At 42.4% G+C, this 25,015-nt stretch overlaps 1 protein-coding gene across 5 annotated transcripts in view; it reads left to right on the forward strand.

The window, feature by feature from the left end:
• elmo1 (engulfment and cell motility 1 (ced-12 homolog, C. elegans)) overlaps positions 1 to 19,563 on the forward strand; it is a 148,330-nt gene extending 128,767 nt beyond the window's left edge. For all 5 annotated transcript variants that reach the window (XM_050034488.1, XM_050034487.1, XM_050034486.1 and 2 more), the window contains 6 exons: positions 3,025 to 3,188; positions 6,389 to 6,501; positions 12,224 to 12,331; positions 12,696 to 12,778; positions 15,833 to 15,910; positions 18,058 to 19,563. In XM_050034488.1, coding sequence (XP_049890445.1) covers positions 3,025 to 3,188; positions 6,389 to 6,501; positions 12,224 to 12,331; positions 12,696 to 12,778; positions 15,833 to 15,910; positions 18,058 to 18,258 — 747 coding nt within the window. In that variant the 3' untranslated portion in view covers positions 18,259 to 19,563. The remainder of the gene's footprint in view (positions 1 to 3,024; positions 3,189 to 6,388; positions 6,502 to 12,223; positions 12,332 to 12,695; positions 12,779 to 15,832; positions 15,911 to 18,057) is intronic.
• The last annotated feature ends 5,452 nt before the right edge of the window (positions 19,564 to 25,015 follow it).

The following is a 25,015-nucleotide window of genomic DNA, read 5'->3' on the forward strand; positions in this document are numbered from 1 at the left end:
TTGTTTTTTCAAGGTCAATTTGTTGCCCGTTTGTTAGAAAATACACTGTAATTACTGCCTCCAAACATATTTGCATTCCAAAAGATAATCCCTGGATTAAATTGTGTAATCAGTGAGAAAATGACTTTTTTCCCCCCGTTTTTTAGTGTGTATGTGTGTGTGTTAGTGTTACCTTCAGGGCTTATCAGATATAGAATTAGAAATGGGTTAATTCCTTTTTGTGGCACTCTCACTGTAAAGCACCAGCATCTCAAACGGGGGACTTTGAGCCCAGGCCACTTCTTAATGCATTTTTTACACGGCGAATGCTGATTCAAGAGGATTATCCTCGATCGCCTTTGTCGTCTTGGGTTTTTGATGCCGGCTGGAGGTTTATGCTGTTCATATTTCATTTTTGGCAGCTCAAACCGCCTATTTTTAATGCTCTCACCCCTGGCTTAGTCTGACTAGTGAGAGTTCAGGGGTTAGCAAGTTGATGAGTAATCGCCTTGCAGTGAACGCAAACAGCGAGAACAATATTACGTAAGAGTATGTTTGGGATCTTGGCTCGCTGGGTTTTGGCACGGTTGTTAAGGTTGAGGAGCCCAGATGAAACAGAATAGTGCAGAACAGGAGAACACACCAAGGAAAGTCCAAAAACATCTACTTCTGAGTACATACGCACACTAAACTCTTATTGTCTCTCGTTATGAGAGAGTCAGCGCACTGTGAGGAAGTGTTTGCAGAGGCTGGAAATACTCGTGTGTCCTCAAGCGTTTGATCAACAAGGCACTCAGAGAAAAGAGAAGCACAATAGAGTAAAATCAAAGAGAACAGAAGGGAAGTCTATTTCTTTCTGTCACCTCGGTATGATTTCATCCAGTGAATCAGCATCTGCAGCCCCGGAGGTGGCTGCTAACAAGGCTGATCCATAATCAGGGCTGCTTGTCACGTCTACCATCACATCGTCTGCACTAACTGGAACAGCGCTGCTCAACCTGGCTGGAGAAATCTTCTGAAGTTTATTTTTATGGCCAAATATCACATATAGTGCCTCAGCAGGATTTACAAGCCCACATCTACCCGAGCTCTGTAAGCTGCTCTCAGTTTTGAGGGGAAGCCACTGTTGCAGGTGTTGCATTTGAACAATCTCAGCGCATTAGCAATTCAGTCGAGTCCCTTGTGTGTGGGCTGAATGCCTTCACAAATAAGATCTACCTTTGAGTTATATTAGTGTTCAAATTCTAATTATGCAGACTGCAAATCAGATTGTCAGAGTGCAGAGCTAAATGGAAGCAGCTGTCACTGAAGATTTCAGCTTAGGACTCATTTTCCGGAGGCTCAAGTGTGTGTGTGGAAGGATGAGGAGATTTTATACTTTGATAAGAATGAGTGCTTCATTAACTGTGTGGAAATCAGTGTAGTCCTGTCATAAAGTAGCTCAACCTGAAGTTTAATACCGTTTCGCATCTTAATGAGTTTAAGCACAGCTCAGTTAAGGCCCTTGGTTTTGTTTGGTCGCTGGGTTTGGGTTTGAGCGTTCATGGCTCAAAAACCTGAGCTAAAATGCAGTGTTAATTTTGGCAGCTTATTAGTTTTAGTTAGGGCTGGGCAATATGTTAATATATTGATATCATATAAATAGCATATTCTATCCACCTAATTCGTAGTCACAGGGTGTCTCTCTGTCTCCTGTTAGTAGAGTACATTGGGTTTTTCTTTCTGCTGAATTACAAATAAAGTGTGTCCATAGATCCTTTTTCTTCAGTCCCCTCGAAGCCATCATGTTGGCGCCATTAACTCACTGTTTGTTTGGGACATCATCACCTGTATGGCTGGGATTCTGGGAACCTGCACACATCCCTCAACCAATCCAACTGATGACATTGATTATATTTTGACAGAGGCACGACTGGGGGAAAATATCATGCATTTTGAATGCCTGATAGCCCACCAATAATGTTTTAGTACCGCCATGTCTTACCATCGAAAACAAAACATTTCATCATTGTTTTTATTATCGAAGATCTGTCTTTGTCTTAGACAAAAAGGTTGTTGACGATCATTTCTCTTCATAGTTTAAGTAAGATAACACTGAAATATGAAGTAATATTTGTGCAAGTGTGTCAGGATTAAAAAAAAGTCACAATCCATTAACCATGTGTTACTTATTGATAGCTACTGGGAGTCTGCTCACATCTGATTTAATGAGAGAATGTCAAATCCCCTTGTTGGCTTTCACCAGCTGACCACTGTTTTCTACTTTAATTCCTTTTTTATCTGCATGAACGCAGGATGGTATCTTCTTTCACTCTGTGTTTGTGGTCTATGTTAGTTGAGGGGATTGATATTGTTTGCTCACTGCTGATTATCATTTAATTTTCACGCACACACACACACACACACACACACACACACACACACACACACACACAGTTCTGCGTGTAGACTTTAATTATCTCCTGACAGCAATGCATACACAGCAGGCTAATTGATCCAGACATGCATGAAGTGTTTTATGTGTTGCTGTGGAGTGCCTTCCTATTGTAGCGTTAGCTCCGTTGATCACAAAGACCCCTCAAGTGGGATTGATGACTTGGAACACCACTCGTGTCATGCTTCTGCAGCCACAGCCAGGCTAATGGTATTAACCAGCTGGGGTATTATAGGCGAGTTCTGTCATGCATTTCACTGATGCATGATACTGGAGCGAACAGTTGACTAGCCACTGTTGAATTATTCTGCTTTGCTCTTTTCCTCTTAAGGCTCAGTGCACCAGACTGGATTACAGGCTCCAGTTCTGGAAAAAAAAAACCACATTAATCCTGTCGGGAACTGAACAGAAGTTTATATGCTCCCCTGACCCCCATCTCCCCAAATAGGGAGGGGCTTAGTTTTGACTTCCTGGCTGTACTGACTGTCTGTGGCCAACACACACACACACACACACACACACACACACACACACACACTTTCTACATCCTGTACAGCTCCTGCATCCATGATGATCTCACCCCGCCCTCCTGTGCCTCTTCTCCTCTGCAGGTAATGCAGGTGGTGAGGGAGCAGATCATGCGAGCGCTGACTCTCAAGCCTAATTCCCTGGACCAGTTCAAGAGTCGCCTGCAGAACCTGAGCTACACAGAGATCCTGAAGATACGCCAGTCTGAAAGGATGAATCAGGAAGACTTCCAGTCCCGCCCCATCCTGTGAGTCGAAAAATCAATCACTGTACTTACATACACTCTAGTATTTCACTTTAATTTAATACAGGTCATGTAGACAGGATATTCCATTTGGATATTTTGAAATAGGTCAGTCTGAGTTGGGGTTTTTACCACAGATTGCGACACATAGCCTTTTCACTGTCACGTTGTGCGTTGTCATGGACACGTTGTGCCAAACCGACTAGCCAACAGGTTACAAGGCTTGGGTAGCATGCCCAAAATAAAGCTCACGAAAGAAACACACCTACTTTTGTACACTAACAGGTTGATGGATTTGCACAAATGTCGCAACACCAACCTTCTCAAGAGGGCGGCTGTGTTTGCACAGTCCAACATGTCCACCACCGGTAAAAAATCCTGTTTTAATGCAAAAATCAAAATGGCACAAGCAGCTCCAGTCGTTCCATTCTTCCATATTTTGACATGATGAACAACATGTTAGAGCATAGGATCATGCAAGGCTGCATATAAATGGTAATATTTTTGCTATATTCATTTTCATCACCCATATAAACAGCTTAATAGAAATATTGTCTTTTTCTGCTGTTTCATGTCTTTATTGGGGAGGACGAATACACATGTTCTAAATAATGAGAGGCAATTGGTTGCATTGCTGTGATGCATAAAGGGAAGTTGACAAGGCAACAAAATACTGAATAATATCGACTTAAAGTTTATTCATGCATACTGTGGGTCTGACAGCTTTGTTTATAGGAAAATCCACTCTGGTGATAAGGAAAAGTAAGACATTTTGTGCCTCTGCGATATTCCCCTCTCCTCATCCACCTAAGCAGGTCTTAAGACTCAAATGAGGACACAATTTGCATCCACAAAATAGAGCCATGGTCATTAATAAGCTTGTAATTGCTTCTTTTTTTTTCCCCCCTCTCCATTTGTCAACCAAACACCAGCGATTGGCATAAAGCAGGTTGCATCTGCGCTCTCCTCTCGTGATTGAAAGTATGCATTAAATTCAAATTTTCTGCAAATGGCATTCCCAGTGAATACTCCATTAACCACCCTTCAGCTCACTAAGCATGGAGAGCTAGTCTGTAATAGATCATTCATTGACTGATCATGGATGCAGGGCCTGTAATGGAGAACATTGTTTTGTCCGGCCTGTATTTAATGAAGTAGCTAGCACTATTGGAAAATCGTTTCACAGAGAGAGCTTGTCCCTCTGAACAGTAATCAATGCTGAGCCAAGGGCTTATTCAATCGATATTGGAAGGGTAGAGACCAAACTTTAGCAGCCAATTAATCCTGATGGAGACAGCAGAACAGAAGTGAAAGGAGTTGAGGTAAAATGCACCCTATAATGATATAGTCACCTTATTTGCATTTAGAATGAGATTATAAACCCTTTTATTATGTATAATGCGCTGAATTTCCCACATTAACCACGAGAAATAAGAGTATAGCAGAATGCAACAAGTTCACACTCATGTTCAGGCTGAATTAGATGCTGAAATGAAAAAGCTCATTTTAACATTTTATCACAGAACATCGCAGGCTGATGAGTTTCTCTTTAACAACGTGAGACTACCCAAGGGTGGAATTTTCCTCTAATCAATACACCGCAGTCATGACTTGTAAACATAATGAGCAGAGCATGTCAGACCGCAGATTTAAAGGAGCTCCGTATCGCCTCCTCTAAGTGCTGCCAGTTTTCTGCTATCAATTATTTTGGAGAATGACTTTAGACATCAAAAGAAGGTGAAGAGGAGCTATTATGGCCTCGGATCAAAGCTGTGTCTCCTGTAGAGCGTCTTTTATATTTTCTATCATGTTGACTCTTTGAGGTGTTTCTGCTATAATTAGTAAAATGCAGGTTTTTTTGCTATGTATGTGGAAAGTTTTGTACTTACCGAAAGTTGCTTACACCAAAAAATGAAATCAACACCACATAAAGAATTTATGCAGCAGGTCAGCTCAGAACTGCTGAGAAAACACTGAAGAGAAAACGCTAATACACAACTTAATGTTTATGCAGTCTGCAGGAAATTAGGATGAAAAGTGGTTTTTATTCATTATTGATTCCCTTCTCAACCTGTGCTTCAATAATTCACTGATAAACTCTGTAGATAATGTACAATTCTACAAAGCTGGAAGTGCTCTTTTGTGACTCACATTTCTCATCATTTGAAAACCTGATTCCAACCAGAGTGCTTCCTTTCACAGAGGTCTACCAGTACAGCACCTCAGCCCTTTGATTCAATTGTCTGCGATTTTCTGCATTTGCCAGCAAGAATCTATTTAAATTGAAACTGGAGCCACTTCCTAAAAACACAGCGCAGCTAAACACTCTCAGACAAGAACAGTCTTGCGTGTGTCGAGCTCAGTCAGAAGGATAGCACATGAGGCGGCAAAGCCCGGCCATCATCATCCATCCTCCCTGCGATGAGCCACACCCTCCCCACTAGCTGCTTCTTTAAAGATGCCAGAGTGAAGGTCCGACCACAGATCAATGTAATGACTGGAGTCACTGATGAGGCAAAAACACAAGGCAGCAAGGGTGAGCGGGGAGACAGATGAAGGGAGATGGGAGCGGATGAGCCTGAAGGAGAGGAGGAAGAGAGAGAAGGACAAAAATGTGATCAAGAACACCCACAAGGGGACATACTAGAAACTGATAGAAACACGTAGCTTTTATGTGACTAGGAAAACCTGAAATCTCATCAAAGTCTGGACGTTTCAAAAGAAAGAGAAAGAATAAAAAGGTAAACTGGAAAAGATCGAAGTATTATGATGAAAAATAAAAGATGGGGAGCAGCAGCACTGCTCGGGCAGATAATATACATAATTCATGTTGACGAGTGCTGTGTGCTCCACATTCATATGCAACACAGTCACATATGTGTAGACGCATGAATAAATGACAGCGAGAGCTGAAGCAGCACAGATTCCCACTGATCAGCCTTTTGGGAATGCTATACGACATTTTTCTGACTTTATGCACATGTGCATGCATGTGTGGAAGTGTATTTGGCATTCTCTGTTCCCTCCTGTCAGTCGTAATCCAGTGGATTTTGTCATTCAGATGAATATTGCACGTTGCCAGAAATCCTGGTAAATGTAAAATAATTCACTTCCAGATCTTAAAGCTCTGCAAGGTTGAGGTTTATAAGAGTTTATATGATTCTCTTAAACCAATAATGTGTTCATTTTCTGTTTGAATAAAGGGAGCTGAGAGAGAAGATCCAACCTGAGATCATGGAGCTGATCAAACAGCAGAGGCTCAACAGGTTGTGTGAGGGAACCTGCTTCAGGAAAATCAGTAGTCGCAGGAGGCAAGGTGAGACACTCACATGCATGCACGCATGTATTAACATACATCCGCAGATCGTAACCACGCAGGCATCGACATTCGCATCTTTCTTGTCTCCTGCTTGTTCTTTATCCTTCCTGCTCCCCTTCTTTTGCTGTATTCCCTCTGCTTTATGAGAATCCCACAGGAAATATATATCACAGGGGATCTTTGAAGCTTTGGGCTGCTGTGGATCTGCTGTCGTGGTCGTTCGCACGCATTTTTCTGTCTCTGTCAGCCTGTGAGACAGAAACATATAGCGACGCGACACGCCACCTCTTTTACTCCCGAGATGCACAAACACACCGTCTTCCCCTTCCTTTGCCCCGGCATACAGATATAAGCCATGCAAAGAATTACAAAGAGCACGGTGAACACACATTTATACACACTTGTCACGATAAATTCTCGAGAAAGCTTTGAGAATAGAAATGAAAGAATAACAAAAGAGCAGACTGCGGTAACCCCGGGCTCTACAGTGCAGTATGGAGGGTGTAGTGGAAATGATAAAGCAGCGTATGCTTTGCTGAGACATTTACAAGTCAGACTGTTTGTGTCATGGTGGATGTCGAAGGCTCCAACTTTCAGAGCTGAGATGTTCATTTCAGATCATTAAAGGCTGGCCCACATGTAAGAGACATTATGTGTGAGACCTCGCACATAATGACATGCAACAATAAGTGGAATAGTTTTGTTTCTGTAGTGTGTGGAGAGCAACGATTTGGCCAAAACAACCCAACAAATACACTATCAGATTCCATTAATAAACAACCAACCACAGTCCTGACTCTCAAAACCGTAAATCTTGCAAATATTGTTATCAAACGTGACTTTTGATTGAACAAACTTGGCAGATGACGGGTTGGAAGAACTAGCTGTTAGTTCTTAGGGGGGCTCGTGGGATGCAGAATTGATTAGTCGATCGGTTTGTGGTTGGATCAGTCAGACCTGATCCGATCGATGGATTAGATTAGAGGAGCAGCTACTGCAGAGGCAAATAACAGCACAGTTTCACACCCAGCGCTGGATCGCAGGGTGCACAGTTTCTATGGAAACGCCATTTTCCTCCAAAATAGGTTGGAAAAATGATGGACAACACTAAAATGAGAGCATGGTGAGTTTTTGTGTTTTTGTGCCCAAAGTACGTGCTGCACTGTGAGAGTGTGGAGCGTTATGTACATATATGTTCCAACAGTGCTCCTCATGAACATTTCAGCCCCAAAAATAGAAAATCAATATGTGGAGGCAATTGCTAATATTGTGGCAGGCCGCTACAAATAAATGTAGGTGTGGGGAAACCCTGAAAAACAAAAAAGAAATATGGTTAAAGTCAAGGAGACGGCATGAACATGGACTGTACCTGTTACTATGTGAGCTGGAGGTGAGTAAATTCTCAATTGAATCCCATATCGCATTAAATCCTCTCAGACCCACAGAACCGCAGGCGATCCTCAGGGCTCCTCCCTCACTCATAAAATAGATTCTGAACATGTTTAATATTTGTCTTTTAAAATCGGTGCAGCTGGGATGGGCTTTGAAGTACATCAGGGGATGTGAAAAACACTCCTAACATACCTGACACCAAAGGAAAATTTGGTAAGATGTTCTTTAAATCATCAAAAATTGGAGCTTTGCTGACGATTGTCTTGATTCTTGATTCTTGATTCTGTCTTGATTCGTGTGTACCAGCATGAGGATGTCAGATTTTTCTGTGGTGTCATGATATGTTGAAAGCATACGTCATGTGCGTCTATAGACATATTCTTGACTTGATTTAGTCTAAGTATGATGGTTTTCCTCTTTAGTGATACATTGAAGAAGAGTGAGAAAAGGATAGAGAGTAAAAACCCAGCAGCCAGCTCAGATAGTAGCGCATTCGAATCATTCGCCCTAATATCGTGTTTCACACTCGCTGCCACGAGAGAGAAAGGAAGGAGGGAAGAGAGAGGGGTACGGTGGTAGCATTTAGCCTGTATAATATACTGCTCCTCGGTCAAAGAGGATTTAAACCGGTTGAGACCTGATCCCTTCACTCTTCTGTCCTCCCTCATGCCCTTTCCCTAACCCCTCTCCGTCTACACATACAAATGCGTGAAATAAAAAAAACCCAGCGCCAAGCCCAGGTCGTGACTTGGTTTGTTGTTATTACATTACTGTCATCAGCTTCCCCGCAGGAACTGTGCTTCCAATACATCGAATCAAATTGAGCAAAAGCAGGTGGAGATTTTCCTAATCAACACCAATGCATTCTGGCATTTTAAAGCCTGATCACGATTTGTCTTGGCAGCTGTCACCCAGATGTTGTCAAAACTCGATTATAGAAACAAAAGAAAAAACTGAAAAAAGTAGGAGTTGGGGGGGAGAGAAAAAAGAGTTGCAGGACAGATGTTCAGGTGGAAAGCATCGCCCAGATTGAGTGTCTGATCGTCTCTGCTGCATATGGTCGGCTGATTTATGCTTGTCTGGCTTTTACGCAGCGACATGCTGTAAGAAGTCTCATATTACCATGTCGCGGTTGTTACTTCGGAGATCCTAGATTCCTTGTCAAAGAAATGGAGGACATATGCAGCCACAAGCACACATACTAAACAGATAGAAAAGCATTCTGCATTCAGGAGCAGTACACCCGCACAGTCGTATATGAAGCAGTTCATGAGCCTCACTGGATTTAATTTAGCACACTAGCCTGTGGGTTACACTGGCTTTAATCTGCTGCAACAGCACGCTGACTGTAGGGAAGTAGTCTGCCTTCTACAAGCTGTGGTTGTCTTTGCCTCTGAGGACTCTTGAAGAAGTCAAGGACATTCTCAACAACACTTCTTTCTGGGGTTTTTTGGTTTGCTTATATTTTTCTCCTCATGCATGTGTGAATGTAAACCACCTCCATCCATTCCCCTCACTCTCATCTCTCTTCCCTCCACCCATGCATCCTTTCCGCCCTCTCCTCTCTGAGCCTTTGTTCTCATGTTGGTACGTATATGCAGTACATCCATGTGTCTATCCAATGTGGAGAGCCCTTTGTCTTGCAGAACTTAAGCGAGCCGAACAAGAATGAAAGGAGCCCTATAGCAAGTTCAATTTCCACTTGGGAATCACATGAAACGAGACGTTGAATCAAAAGCAGGGTGATGCATACGTAATGTCGAAACTTGGTGTATTAGTGTCATTTTTTTCTCGTCTCTCGCACTCAGACAAACTTTCACAATACTTATGCTTCTTAATCCACTGTTATGTGTCGTGTCCTGTCTTTTTCTACATACGAAAAACATGCTCCCCTCCTCCCTCTCCTTCTCCCACTTCTCCCTCAGCATCTTGTGCGACTATTTCAAAGTCCTCCAGCCTGCAGGGACTCAAGTACCTACATCAAATATTAATTTGGCTGACTTCAGTACAGATGACTCTTCTTTCTACCTTCCAAAGTGCCATTCTGCCCATTACAGGGGATGCCTCTCTCTGTAAAAGCTCAGGTTGATGGTGTTGTGGAGTTCGGAAGAGAAAGTACTATCTGTACACTCTTTAAAGTGCAGGGTGCTGGCAGGTAACGGCACGGGGGGCTCAGTGGACTGTACCTTGTGTAAATGCTGCACTAAAGCAAAAGTAAACGTGGGTATTTGTCCTGATTCTGCTGAATCTTATTGTGCCGTTCGCCCATGTTTTGGCAACTGAATTGGACTAAAGTAATACTTGGCCAACAAAATGATGATTTATATATCAATTTCTCACCCTGTGTTACCTTGAATGTCTGAAGACAACATCGTTATTCTTGCATGCCTCCACAGTGAACGAAGAAATCAAAATTGGAGGGATCTGGATAGGGTCTCAGTTCTGCAGCCTCAGCGCTAGATGCCACTAAATCCTACACACTAGACCTTTAAGGCAACTATAGTCAAAAAGATACAAGCATGATATTCAATCTAAGAGAGAGATACAGTGTCTAGAAGCCAAAGGAGGAATATAAGTGCTTGTGTGCACACATAAATCGGTTAAGCTGAACATTTGATGGCGTCTTCCCCCAAAACGCCCTTCCACTCGCAGCCGCCGCACACATCCCTGGCCGCTCCCTGTGGACCGGTGCCACTCTGCACCAGCCTGGCACCGCCAACTGTCTATTTTCAGCAATTAGGATTTGGACTGTGCCACCCATGCACACGCCAGACAGACCTCCCCAGTCTATGCCCGCTCACTGCCAGCGCAGCTCCGTGCCCACCTTGGCAGGGAACCACTAAAGAACACCGGGCTGGCCGCAGAGGCTGGCGGCGGAGCAGCGCTTTACAGACGCAGCTGGTAGTTACAAGCTGCTGGAGGATTACACATCACAGCAGCCAGGAGAGAAGCACTTAACTTGATCAGCAATTACATATTTTTGAGCGTTTGATGCCTTGCTCTAATTCTGCCCAGCTTTTTACAACAAAACCAATAATGTTATAATAAAACCTGTTTGAAGAGCTGCTCAAACTTAGACTTGGGCGAAACATGAAGTAGTCGGCGGCATTTTGTAGTAACCCCACTTGTCGAGGCACGAACACATAACGTCTCAAAACTCCTTTTGATTTGAGGAAGTGTATGTGAAAGTGTTATAGCTACAAGTCTGGTATGAGTAATGCAGCCAGATGAACTTGTGACCACATCATTTTACGTGCCCCTTGTTTCTTTCTAAATATATACTGCGCAGGATTTTCATAAAGAATAAAACTCATACAGAAGTAATCCTGCTCACTCATCACTTATGACCCTCTAGAAGTGTGTGGTGGTGTATTTTTCTGCAGAGACTCTGCCCTCTGCATGTATTTTCTTATGTTCAGTATTTAGACGTTTATGGGCGAGTACCCCCACAGCGCTCAGGTGAGGTCAGGGCTTTATAAAAAGGTAATGACCAGGTGCCAGACAGTAGGCAGCAGGTATCCAAAAGACATAGCTCTGAAGGAACGCAAATATGGTGAGGTGACACGCCAAATGAGAGTAAATCTAGGGTCAGCTTTTCTTTCAATTTTGCTGGTGAGCATGTTTACACACAGGAACCGACAATCCTGCATGGTATACCTTTAATGTCTTGCCCATGGTCCAATACAAAACTGTCACCAAAATTGCCATACAGTTGCATCCTCACCTTTCTACCCAGTCTCAAAAAATGAAAATGAAATGTTTCGGGGTCACATTAATTAACTTGTAAACGGAGCCTCTATTATTAAAACTAAAAAGTGTCAACACCAAAGACTTGTCTTTTTTTAATTAATTGATCTCAGTAATAGTTGGTGCTTTCTGTAGAGAAGGGATTTGGGGCCTCGCGGCGCTCCTGAGCACCTGGTACAAATACATTTCAACATGTCACAGTTAGGGTTTCATCTTTGCCTCAGCTGAGCCAGAGAAGGAAGCCCTGGACGTCTTTGTCCTGTGAGCTCGACACGAGCGTGAGGAATGTTGTTGGATCATTATTAAAATGGTGAAGGCCAACTGTCTGTATTGTTGCCCATCAAGATCTCTCCCTCATGCAGAGCATCATTCCCCATCTGTGGATTTTCCTCAAGGCTGTTTTCTTTTTTGTCACAGATTTTTTGCCATGCTAATTTTCTCTCTTGTTGATGACTCATGCAATCCCATATGATGTCTTATGCCAGCCGCTGACTTATTTCATAACTCCTCTAAATCTGTCTCTCTCTCTCTCTTTCTTTTCCTCCCCTCTGTCTTCCTTTCTCTTCATTTTCTCTTCCAGATAAGTTTTGGTATTGCCGTCTGTCTCCGAACCATAAAGTCCTGCACTATGGAGATTTGGAGGAGAGTCCTCAGGGCGAAGTGCCCCATGACTCTTTGCAGGACAAACGTGAGTGTCAACTGAAATATCTGATAGTCTTTACCCACTACTGTGACACAGTGTTTTGTTTTTTTATTGCAGCTCACAGCATTCATTCAAATATGTATTTCCACCGTCTCTGTCCTCACTGAAGCCCCCAAACACAGTGTGGGCAGTGACAAGCAACTGACACTGACTGCTGGCTATAAAAATCAGTGTTAACATCAGTTTTACTTGCAATGCTTGCAGTGACAGATCTGGGGAGAATTTTTTAACTTTTAATTACTTGAAAAAACCAGCCACCCATCTGGGATGACACAGTTGTCACCAGGATGTTGTTGTTGTTGTTGCCGTTGTAATTGTTGTTGTGAACTCACTTCTGTCCTCTCTGCAGTGCCTGTGGCTGATATCAAAGCTGTTATCACCGGCAAAGACTGTCCTCACATGAAGGAGAAGGGAGCCCTGAAGCAAAACAAGGTGTGTGCGTCTGTGTGTATGCGTTTGCGCGCACACGCCTGTGTACACGTGCATACGTGTGGGTGGGTGGGTGTGTATCCAGGCGAGAGAATGTGTTCCTGTGTGCGTGAGAGTTGCATAACACGATGTCAGTTACATAATTTTGCTTTGGGAAATAACACAATAACTTGCATCTCAGTGCTCAGCACAGAGAGACGTATCCATCAGCGGTAGTGTGCAGGGGGGAAAAAAATCGCAGAATAGTCCTTTAACTGCAGACACAAATCAAACGAGCAGTCAAAAACATGCCGCCATCTTTTCTTTGCTGTTTAAATTTGAAAGTAACACGTCGGTGTGCCCTCTGCAGAGCCTTAACCAGGATGAAAGAGCCGTCTTGTCTGCGTCTGTGTACACATCAGCCTTGCCTCTCCTGCACTTTGCCTCTGCAAACCTTCGCCCCCCCACCCACGGGACTCTGATATATTGGATGTTGGATAAATAGCCTTGAAGACAAAGGAGCATTCCTCCTCCCTGCTTTGTCTCCTTTATTACCTTGTCGATAAGCGCAGGTCTAGGAGAATGACCTAAGGGGGGTCTGCAGGCCATCTAGCAGGCCTGTCCCAGCCTTGTGAATGAGAACACAAGCACATTTCATTACTCACTGTTACAAGGCCAGCCAAAGTCACCTCTACAGGCTTCAGAGCGGAGCTGGCATGTGGTGCATTTGTGGGACACTGAGACAGAGGCAGCAGGATGAGGAGAGCAGCGTTTTCTGACTGTGTTTCCCAAATTCTTCCAAATGTATACATCATAAGCTATAATTCTTTAAATTCATTATTTTTTTGTAATTGTTCCCTACGCATATATATCCTTAGGGCCATATTTACCATGTTTCGGACTCCTTCTGTGCCTCAAGTCATGCATGTTATTTAGCAAGCGCGCCGACCTGGAAGTGCAGTTTGTCGTCTGTGTGGCATATTGCATCTCATTACTGAAGCACATCTTTCCGCTTTGTGCTGTGCATGCGTTTAAAGGGAGCGTCACCCAGATGACTGGAGGATATGTGATAAGTGTGGATGATGTGTTCTGCTGTTTTTTACTACTGTTTACGCAATTTGCAATGGGTCCGATTTGTTTGGAAAATCCTCTGCATCTAAAGAGCAGTTTCAGATTTGTGCAGCGGGGAATAGAAGATTTAATTAAGCAGTATTTTACTGAAATCTCAATAATAGAGAAACTGCTGCAAGAAGGGGGGGAGGCTGCACTTAATTAGTTCATAAACAAACAAAAAAACATAGAAAAGAGCATTGATAAAGGAGCACAACATCCATTTTATTACACCAAATAAGTAGCTTTATGCCCATAATGTTGAACTGCTAACAAGGCTCGTAATGCACTGTGGGGATTACATTTGTTTTATTTACAAAAGCATATTTGGCTGCAGTTTTCTCAGTGGAAACTTCTGTATTGGTATCATCTACATCCACCACCTTATGTGGTTATAGCCAAGCTAACGGCATGGCAGGTGACAATGTGGTTGGGACTGAAATATCCCAACATAGATTGTCGAGAAATTTGCATGGACATTTGTGGTCCCCTTTGGAATAAACTGGTGAAGTCCCCTGACTTCATCATTGAGACAGAATGTTAATTTGACCAATACTTTATTACAGTACTGCAAAACTGTACATTGTGTTGTGTGCTTATTAGCAAATGTTAGCATCTTGATATGCTAAAGTAAGATGGTGAACATTACACCTGCTTAACATGAGACTGTTAGCATTGTCACTGTGAGCATGTTAGCATGCTGACGTTAGCATTTAACGAAAGTATCACTGTGCCTAAACACAGCCTCACAGAGCCGCTGGCGTGACTGTAGTCTCTTTAAGGCCCAGCCACAACAAGCAGACATCGAAGAACTAATGGCGACGAAGGCTGACTGATGCATCGCCTGTGTCGACAAACTGTTGCTCTTGAACACACCGCAACGGCTACAGCCACCGTCCCAACTACCACATACGTGAGACAATAACTCTCACTAGGTTGCAGAACCTATTGAATAAACCTGCTGAATAAACCGAAATAAAGGCTACAAGGGCCGGTTAGGGCCAACGGTGCTGGATACACTAGGGCAACAGACGCTCACTGACAGCCCAACATTGACCAACAGACGATTGTCGACTTAGTGTGTCTGGACATGTAGTCTTGTTTGTGCAACCTTTTGTGTCCTTAATGGTTTTTTCATCACTCTAACTTAATAAAAACAAAATAAAACATCGGTTTTATAAACATTTCAATGGATAAAAGTGTATATATTGATGAATAAATGTCCAAATAAGTGTTTCTTGAGTTGAATTTTGGCTGCATTCAATGTTTTGAACTCCCATTGCTTCAGTAATAAGTATTTCCATTTCAGCATCACTACATCTTTTTTTCTGAGCCTCCTGATCTGAGACAAATCCCACCACTGAACTACATCTTTAAAGCTCTCCCTCACAAAGTGCACCTCGGCTGCAGTCCCACTCTCTGACTGTGTAATTACCTGCTGCCGTGGTAAATCAGACGCTAATTTCACGCAGATTGCAAGCAAGCATTTGATGAATTGCTTTCATGTGTACAAATGTGGTTGTCGGTGTACCAGTTCCGTCCTCACGCTGCATTCAATTCATTTACTTCAGTTAGACCGTAGTGGATTCTGAGGGAATGAACCCGAAATCGTATCACATCATATTCCCAGCCTCCCCAGGCATTTTTCAATATCTAGCATCTGAGGGCATCCCAGGCATTCGTCTCTTTGAGCTCTACCTCGCTGATACCCGATGAGTTGATGTGCGGCTGATGTAACAGATGGTGACAAGACGCGAGGAGGAGAGAGAGATTGCATTGGTATGGCAGCATTGTGGTGTAAATCTCACCTGTTCCTTCTTTTTTTTTTTCTTGCACCCTTTTTTTTTTCTCCTATCTCTCCATCCCGCCTCCTCCACTCTGTCACTGTCTGCATCTCCTGCTCTGTCTCCACACTGTTTTCTCTCCTTCACTCCTCCCTCTCTGCCTTTCATTCTGTCCTCTCTCCAGGAGGTGTTAGAGCTGGCCTTCTCTGTCCTCTATGAGTCGGACGAGTATTTAAACTTTATTGCTCCTGACAAGCATGAGGTAAGCCAACAGTAGTGTTGACAGTGTCAGACAGAATGAATGTGTGATCGCACAAAGAGAGAGGTTTTTCTTTAGTGTACAAGTGCATAGTATATGTAAGTGTAGGAGTCAGATATGTACTGGAAATTATCACTACAGTGTATTTAAGTGTTTTTTTAACACATACACAGTGGACTAAATGTATATGTTAGTCTGAGCAATGTATAATAAAACACTTGATAATAATGTGTACACAGTGCTTTGACAGACAAAACAAAAGTAGAGACAGGATACTCAAAAGGCAATGAAACATCAGAAAGCCAAACAGTCCTACCAAACATAAGCAAGACAAATTTAAGTTGTCAAGATGAAGTTAAAATGAGGAGACAAAAATGCAAGATGCAAAATGTCAATATAAATAAATATGAATAAAAAGCATGAAAGCAATAAAAAGATAAAATAAAAATTCACACCCTAACACAGGAGTAAAAGGAAACTGTTTGCTGTGTCATTTAATAGTAAGAATTCAGATGAATTTTCAATTAAGAGTTGGGATGTGGTGAAAATCACTTATCATGGCATCTGTAACTTTATATTGCAGTATCAATATTTATCATGATATAGTAAATTTTGAGAAAATCTAAGTGAGAGAAATCCAATATTTTCATTAAGCACTTCTCCTCATTGATTTACAACACACCGTCCGTAATGGCCTAATACACTATTTAAAGGGACAGTGCACCCCCAAATGAAAAATTCATATTTTCTCGCTTACCTGTAGTACTATTTATGAATCTAGATTGCTTAAGTGTGAGTTGCCGAGTGTTGGAGATATCGGCCGTAGAGATGTCTGCCTTCTCTCAAATATAATGGAACTAGATGGCACTCAGCTTGTGGTGCTCAAAGAGCCAAAAAAATATATTTGAAAAACTCAACAGCAATGTCTCTTTCCTGAAACCATGACCCTGTTACTCAAGATAATCCACAGACCTTATTGTGAGCAGTTTTAAGTAGAAACTGTTTTCTTTCTACTGAACAACACCTGCCTACTGTATCACTGCGCAGAAGGAAGAGTGCATCTACTCAATGATAAGTGGCTTGTGCTCATGACAGCGTGAGGTGTAAATATTAATGGCGTCCTCTTAGGCTTAGCTGTAACATTAGCTTGCTCTGTGGTGCCAGGTGAGCTAGCAGTAGATGCATGCTTCTTTATGTGCGGTGATAAGGTTGGTGGGTGTAGTTTGGTAGAAAGAAAATAGTTCCTACATGAAAATGGTCACAACAAGGTCTGTGGATTATCTTGAGTAACCGGGTCATGATTTCTGGAAAGAGACACTGATGTTGAGTTTTTCAAATTTTATTTTTGTTATGCTTTGAGCTCCACAAGCTGAGTGCCATCTAGTTTTTTTGTATTGGAGAGAGGGCAGACATCTCTATGGCTGATATCTCCAACACTCAGCAACTCACACAAAAAGAATCTAGACTGATAAATAGCACTGTTTTGTTTTTGGGGTGAACTGTCCCTTTTAAAGCTTATCAGTCATGGTGTAAGTTGTGTAAAAGAATCAGTGGTGGTAGACAGATTTATGGTCTGACAGTGTATATGTAGTCATATCACTCAACCCTGTTTACATTTCAATTGGATTTCCACCTTGACTTGTCTCATTGAATTAAGACATAACTTGGAGTTTACCCCAAAAACTTTTTGAAACAGCCTCCCATATGACTATAATGCCTGACAGCTTGGCAGATAGAAGGGAAGGTTATGATGTAATATTACATATTTCACACAGATATATAATACTCACAGACTTCCTCTAAGGATTCACATCATTTTCTTGGTGCTTGACTCCAGAAACTTTTCAGAAACATTTTTTTTAAACATAGAAGTTTGTATTTAGGACAAAAGAGAAGAAGGTGTCCCTGCTCTATTTCTCCTGAGTCACAGTGTACACAAACTTTCCTCCCTCGGTGGTTAGCTCCTTTTATGCCTGCATGCCTCAGTAGCAGGTGGAGTCTGTACGCTGTCAACTTGCTTCTTTAAAGACATATCATGCTGAACTATAGTTTGTAGATTTTGGAAGTATTAGTGGTTATGACTTCAGTTCCTTTCTGCTGGTACATGATTTGATTTCATTTTGGCTCTACCTCTGTCCGTGTTTCTGCAGTACTGCGTGTGGACAGATGGTCTGAACGCCCTCCTGGGAAAGGAGATGACCAGCGATTACACCAAATCTGACATGGACACCCTGCTCTCCATGGAGATGAAGCTCCGCCTCTTGGATCTAGAGAACATCCAGATTCCCGAGGCCCCGCCCCCGATTCCCAAAGAACCTAGCAACTATGACTTTGTTTATGACTGTAACTAGACGAACGACCCCTGCGAGTCCGAACCCAACCCCACCCAGCACCTACTGTACTCACTGGACCAATCCCCTTTTCTTATAAACTGGAACAAAAAAACAAAATAAAACCGTATTATACAAAACATGAACTGTGATTGAAAGAAAAAGGATTTATTGAGATATTTTCCTCTTGCTTCTTGCTAGACCTTTATAAGAGTGAAAATGGTGCGTATTAATAGGCTCGCTGTACTTGAGGGGACTCGGGTTCGATGCAGAGTCATCAGGTTGCCATGGAGAAGAGAAACCAGGAAGTATTTGTTTGGCCGGTCGTTGGTCGTCCTGCGTCTTTTTCCTCACTCTCCTCCTGTGTCTGATGTTTTGAGACATTCACTTCTTCTTCTTCTCGACCGCGGCGCCCGCTGTCATTTTGCTTGAAGATTGTTGTAGACAAATGCTTAGAAATTCAGCTTACTTGTTGTCCTTTTTTTTATGTTTACTTTATTATTTTTCCTCAGGGCTTCTATGGGGGGAGGGATGATTGTGTAGTTCAGGAGCAGGGAGGGACGGAGTTTTGTGTTTTGTCGTCACCTTTCCAGCAGTATTTTCTGTCACATTCTCAATTACAGTATTTGTGGCAGCTAAATGTTCTCCAAGAGGCTGAAAGGAAGGTTGAAGTACATGTTACGAGGAATACTTCATGAGAATAGTCTCTTATATCCGCTCTGTCCTGCTACACATATACTGAAGACTGTTAGAATAAGTCGATCCTCAAAACTCAAGGCACTGTACAACAGTAAAAAGCCTTTCTTTTAAATATCCTGATGTTAGTGTTACTATCCCACCGCTGCTTATTGCATATTGTACACACCTACACAGTGGCTTTGCCAGAAACAACCGTAAAAGCACCACCATTGTGAAACACACATACAAACACACACTCGTCTCTCCCTCATTTGAGTCTCTCTCGTTGTAATGACTGCTGTACACAACATTCCTAAGCAATATTTGAGCTTATTTTGTTCATCATTTGTAAGATGGTCATAATTTAGGGATTTTAAAATTGTGAAACTGCCTAGTGGTCGGTAATATAAAGAGGATGTTAGTGTTTTTGGTCAAGGGAAGTTGTCTTTTTTTTTGTGTGTTCAGGACTATATGGCCACAAAATTGAAAGTTTATGTATTTTTTTAATTTAAAAACAGATCATGGTTGTTATTTCTAGTATGATTTATATATTTTCCCCTTCCTATTTAATACCTTCAGATGTTTTTCTTTAGAATTTTTCAAAGCCCCTCAAAACTGCTGTTTACATTAAAGATTTAAGAACTGTAACTACTCTTCCCTCTGGTCCTCTATTCATTCACAAACAGCATACACTCACAGGATCATACGGGTGTTTTGAACATGAGCGTGAAATGTTATTCATTGATTAGGAACAGAAAAACCTCACAACATTGTTTGATGTTCATTATTCCGTTACGTTGCATTGAGTCGTTTGTGCTGATTTGTCTATTAAAATTGATTTGTGTGGACCAGTGACTATAAACATGGACAATGTGTCTCCACTTAATCCCACTGTACAAAAATAAAGCCAAAATAATCCACATACAGGCGCTGCCATCTTGTGCTGGTGATGTCATTTGGAGCCAGAGTCTGCGCAGTAATGGTCGGTGGGTGGAACCATGGTGATTGGCACACACAGTCATGATGCCACACACCCTTTTTATATAACTTGTGAGAAAAACAAACACTTGAACATACATCAGCCTGACAAACATCTTTAGGAAAATTTATTTAATGTTTTCTTTGATCATTTAGTTTGGTCCATGTCCCATCTGTCGACATGACTTATACTGCAGCCAGCCACCAGGAGGTGATTGAGATGTTGTGACTTCACTTTTGGGGAGATGATGTGTCGTGCCGTTGGGAGAAGTTTTCCTTCAGGGCTTTCTCAGGCAATCTGGATGTCAATTGGGCCTTGAAGCCAATTTACATAGTGGCCAAACAGAGGAAATACAGCTTCCGGGTCTGTTATGTGATGCTTTTGAGCCCAAAAAGCCCTTTTCCTATAGACTTGTATTGTGTAAGAGACGTTTGTAAATCAGTGGACAAATTTTACTGAGCGTCACATTCCCCACGAAATAACTAGTTTTCCCCGTCGGGATTTGATCCATGGGTTTGATAACATTTTGAAAGTCTAGAGGAGCCGTATGATTAAACCATTTAATCCCCATTCAAGTAAGCAAAGGGTTAAACCACAAGCTAGGGGCTTGGCTGGCGGAAGTCTCGGGTGCTCTTGCTCTATGGGCCCAACTATGTGGAAGATCTGGGTAATTTTACACTCTTTTGGCTTCATGTGCAACTGAACAACTTTCATAGGAATGAAAGAGCCCTACCTCCAACGCTGTATCCAGTTCTCTTTATACATCCATGGGCTTTCTGCCAGAAAGGGATCTACATAGCCTGGAAATCCAGACTCAACTCTAGAAAGATTTTGAGTCTGGCCCTCACTGATACACCCTTCCTACCCAAGGGGCGGCACTAACTGAGGCATATTAAATGCCGCCGCACGCAATTGGATAGCACGATAGCCAATCAGAGCAAAAAACAAGGTGACGTATTCATTGCAGTAAGCCCCATTTATTTGCCGACCAGTGGGGCTAACTGATATATTATGCTTTTGCAGAATCCCGTAGGCAAAACGGCAAAAACTTCCTTCCTGGAAGCGAAAGCTTCTAGGGCAGTCTTCTGTTCCTCTCTCAAGGAAAAAGTGTAGTTGGCTCAGTGTTTCTTCCAAAACTAAATTGAATGGACGCGGTCCTTCGGCAGCTGCCATTTTGGCTGTTTACTTTCCGGCTCCTATGGCGCAGTGCTGTCTTCATCATGTTACGCCCGCCCAGAGCCTGCCTCTGTCAGATAGACTGATCTGATTGGTCCGATGGCGATTCACTGGGCTCTGCTCATCTGGGCCAGATCCCCGTGCAGAGCAAATTCGAATTAACTGGGGGTGGGGCATCTGGATTTCCAGGTTAGGATCTACTGATTAAGGACAAAATCATGTTTGGGGTTAAAATTAGTACATTTGAATTTTGAAAGCAAACCTCCCATGTTGTCCATCTTTAAATACAGTCTATGGTGTGGACAGATTTTCCCTTTAACAGTTGAGTAACAGATGGTGTATAAATCAGGATTTTAATCACCCCAGAGGCACTTTTGTTTTCACAGAAATGCAACTGAAACATAATTAACTAAAAACATTAAATTATTATCTGCCATGTTCCCATGTTGTCACTCGTACCCCATGCATTTTCAAACAGTCAGTGCCAGTCAACATCTGGATCGTCTGTGTTTAGCTGTTTGGCCTGGTTAAAACAGCATTCAGGTATTATTGTAAATCATAGCCAATCTAATGCACAAAGCCAGATGTAAAAAGCACTTATGAAACTCAAACTCAACTCAGAACTTCCCTGAAATTAGTTTATCCACTGCTAACAATAACTGAAGTTAAACTAAGTCTACAGAACTGTAGATGAAAAATCAAATACTTATAAGAAAGCATCATCAGCCCGAGTGGTTCACTGATGACTGCTCACTGATTCAGTCTGTAGTAACAGGGAACACAGACACTGTCTGGTCACTGAAGGTGCTTCTCATCACACACAGTTTCTTCACTATCCCATCACCTGCTCCTCCTCCTCCGGAGACCTCAGGCTCATCTTCTTTTGTCCACCTTTTACAGCCTGCAGGTGTCCTCTAGCCAAAGCAATACAAAACGCAGCACTGGCCTCGGCAGGCCCAGACAAAACGTAATCATGTCTGATGAAAATGCCCTCATGTCGCCTCTGTTGTGTCACTTGCGGGGCTGTCATTTCTGAAAAGACACCCCGCTGTACACTAACACTTTTTGGAAACAGACTTCAAGCTCAAACATCCTCCTACATCTTTATCAAAACAAAATTTTCTCCATATAAATCTATTCAGTTTTTATTTTTCTACATGTTTAAGTGGACAAAAGGTAATATTAGGTCTCATCCATAGAACCCGCTCAACACTATGAGAAGGTTTTTGAATGACAAACTCAAATTATTCACTGCTAAAGCTGTCATCTTAAATATTTATGTGGAAAGAAATCTGTCAGACACTATTGATTTGATGACCCAGAATTAACAAAGGAGCTGCCTTTGTTTTTCTGCTGAATACTTCGGCTCAGTTTGCCTTTGTGTGTGTGTGTGTGTGTCCTTGGGTTTTGGTGCCTGGGTTTTCCCATTACATGCCTGGCTGTGTCACAGGATATTTATTCCCCCACACACAGGTCGTAGCAGTCCCTTACTCCTCAGTGTGTGACACTATTTCCTGCTTGACGGCTCTATCTACCACCCAGCCCAGGAACCTCCACTGAGCTCCGTCTTCAGGGGAAGATTGTTCACTCACCAATGGATACTGATGCCCCTGTGCTCATTAGAAATGTAAGCCAGTTCCTAACAGCATCTGTCTTGCACTCTCTTGGGCAAAAAAGGAAACACTTCTCTCTTGCCTACCACCCAGTCTTTCAGTCACTCACCCCGCTTCTCACTCGCTCACAGCATGCAGATATGTCAACAGTCACACTTAAATGGCTCCATTCCTGTGAGGGGAAGCTGTGGTGTGTTGGGGGCCGAGCAGAGCCGCTTTGTGAAGTGGATTACTCACTGGAGCTGATTAAACTCTATTAGCCACTCTTTAGCGAGGATGTAAGAGGAAAAACAACGGAGGAAAAGAAAGGAGGGAGGAAGAGGAATTCTGTTGAGAGATGAGACAAAAAACAAAGACAACTTACAATAAAAAGGCTGCGCACTGAATATGATTTTTGTTTTATTTTAAAGATTGACTGTAGATTTTCTAAATGTATCATTCCCCAACAAACTGGTTTAAATCACCTGGCCCATTTGTTTAGGAGAGGAAAAGACCTCTGTGGATAATTCAGCTTATTGTAAAAACCTCCTGAACATTGAACACTGAAGGAATTCTAACTGGGAGAAGTTTCAGCTGGTTGCAGTCTGCAGTCCTCACTGCTCTGCCAATGCCAGTCGCACTATATTTCACATACTGTTCCTCTGAATGCAAATATTGGGCTGATTTTTTCCATTTGCTGACATTTTATACTCAGAACAACTAATCAATTAATTGAGAAAATAAGCAGCAGATTGATCGACAGTGAAAACAATCACACACACCACATACCTGCTGTTGCATCAGTTCTGAGCTGATATATGTGACAAGAGGAAAGTCTTAAATATCATCACAACATAATGCCAAGGATGGGAAAAAGACTGGAATTGGAAAAGAAAATTCAGACTATAATATTGTTTAATAAAAACCTTTGATGGTGTCAATTAAACCGATGAGTACTGCAAGACTACTATAATGTAAGGTGTTAGATTGTCTGACACACACTAACCTCTGAAATCCCATTATACGTCACTGTAGGAATCCTTTGGCAAAATGTGTGTGTGTGTGTGTGTGTGTGTGTGTGTGTGTGTGTGTGTATGTAAATGTGAATGCTTTTCGCTGCTGGAGAAAACAATCTTGCAAAGCTTCAGTGAAGGCAAAGTAGCTATTTTTAGGTGCTTACCATATCTTGATTCCCTGAGGTACTCGTTTCCAAGCGTGTGTGAGTATGTGTGTGTGTTTGTGTGTATGTGTGACTCCATGCAGACACTCGCCTGTGAAAGACAGGAGAGAAAAGGACTTGGCTGGCCTCATTACAGGTTCTCTGAGACTTCACGCAGGGAGTGTGACAGCAGCCTGAGGGCTGCAGCCAGCAGGGTGCAGCTCCTCTCCTCGTCCAGCAGGACACACTAATCAAATCAGATTAAGGCCTGAACTGATTATATGGGCACGCATTCTTCTACAGCAGGCTCTCAGACAAGTTGGCAAGGCATCCAGACTCGTCCGCCTTCTGCGCTTGTTAGTGACCACTTGATATTGTTTGTAGGGTCAAATTCAGCCAAACAAAAAAGACTTTCTAGCAAGTTTCAATTAAAACAATTGACAGTGAGGCCTGTGGATTATCCAGGGCATTGTCTCGTTTTTCATTACTGTAAGTGTGAGCCTCATTTAAAATTTAATTCACTCCCATACTGGAGAGGCAGCAGATGTGTCAGCTACAGATAACACCAAAATCTCAAACCAAATTTCCAATTCTGAAAACATGTTTTTGTTGTTGCTGTTATATGGGCAACTAATCCATTAACCCTTCTCAAAGCCATAATAGAGCTTGTACAGGTTGTTGTTGCTTTCTTGCCTCTATATCTAGATTATAGTAGCATCAGACTTTAGGCCAGGAGGCTTGTGCACGTTTTAAAGATTTTATGCTGCTCCATCAAGGCATCTTCAAAATAGGGAAGGATTAAGGGTGAAACAAACACAAACAAAGAAACTATACTTGCTGTTTCTCGTCTTTTTATTATCGACTGCCATAGTTCAGCCATTCCCCGAGGGTGCAATCGACAAAATGTCGTCTTACTGGAGTAAATCACAAATCTAATGGTGCCAAAATCACAGCTAAAGGGGCAGAGAGGGGAAAAAAACGTGTGAGAGCTATTCTAAGTTTTCCTGCTCATCATTTGTATTGACTTGTTTTCTCAGCTTGTTCTCTCCGAGTGTCTCATTACAGGAGACATTTGTCCAATGTAGACCCATCAGAGACCGCAGGGAGGAGCTCTGCTACATGATGTTATTGATTACTGGCGGGACAGATCCATATCCCTTGTACATTATTATTCACCTGACCCAAGAGCAACAC

The sequence above is a fragment of the Epinephelus moara genome, chromosome 22, assembly GCF_006386435.1.
Source record: "Epinephelus moara isolate mb chromosome 22, YSFRI_EMoa_1.0, whole genome shotgun sequence".
Classification (NCBI taxonomy): Eukaryota; Metazoa; Chordata; class Actinopteri; order Perciformes; family Serranidae; genus Epinephelus; species Epinephelus moara.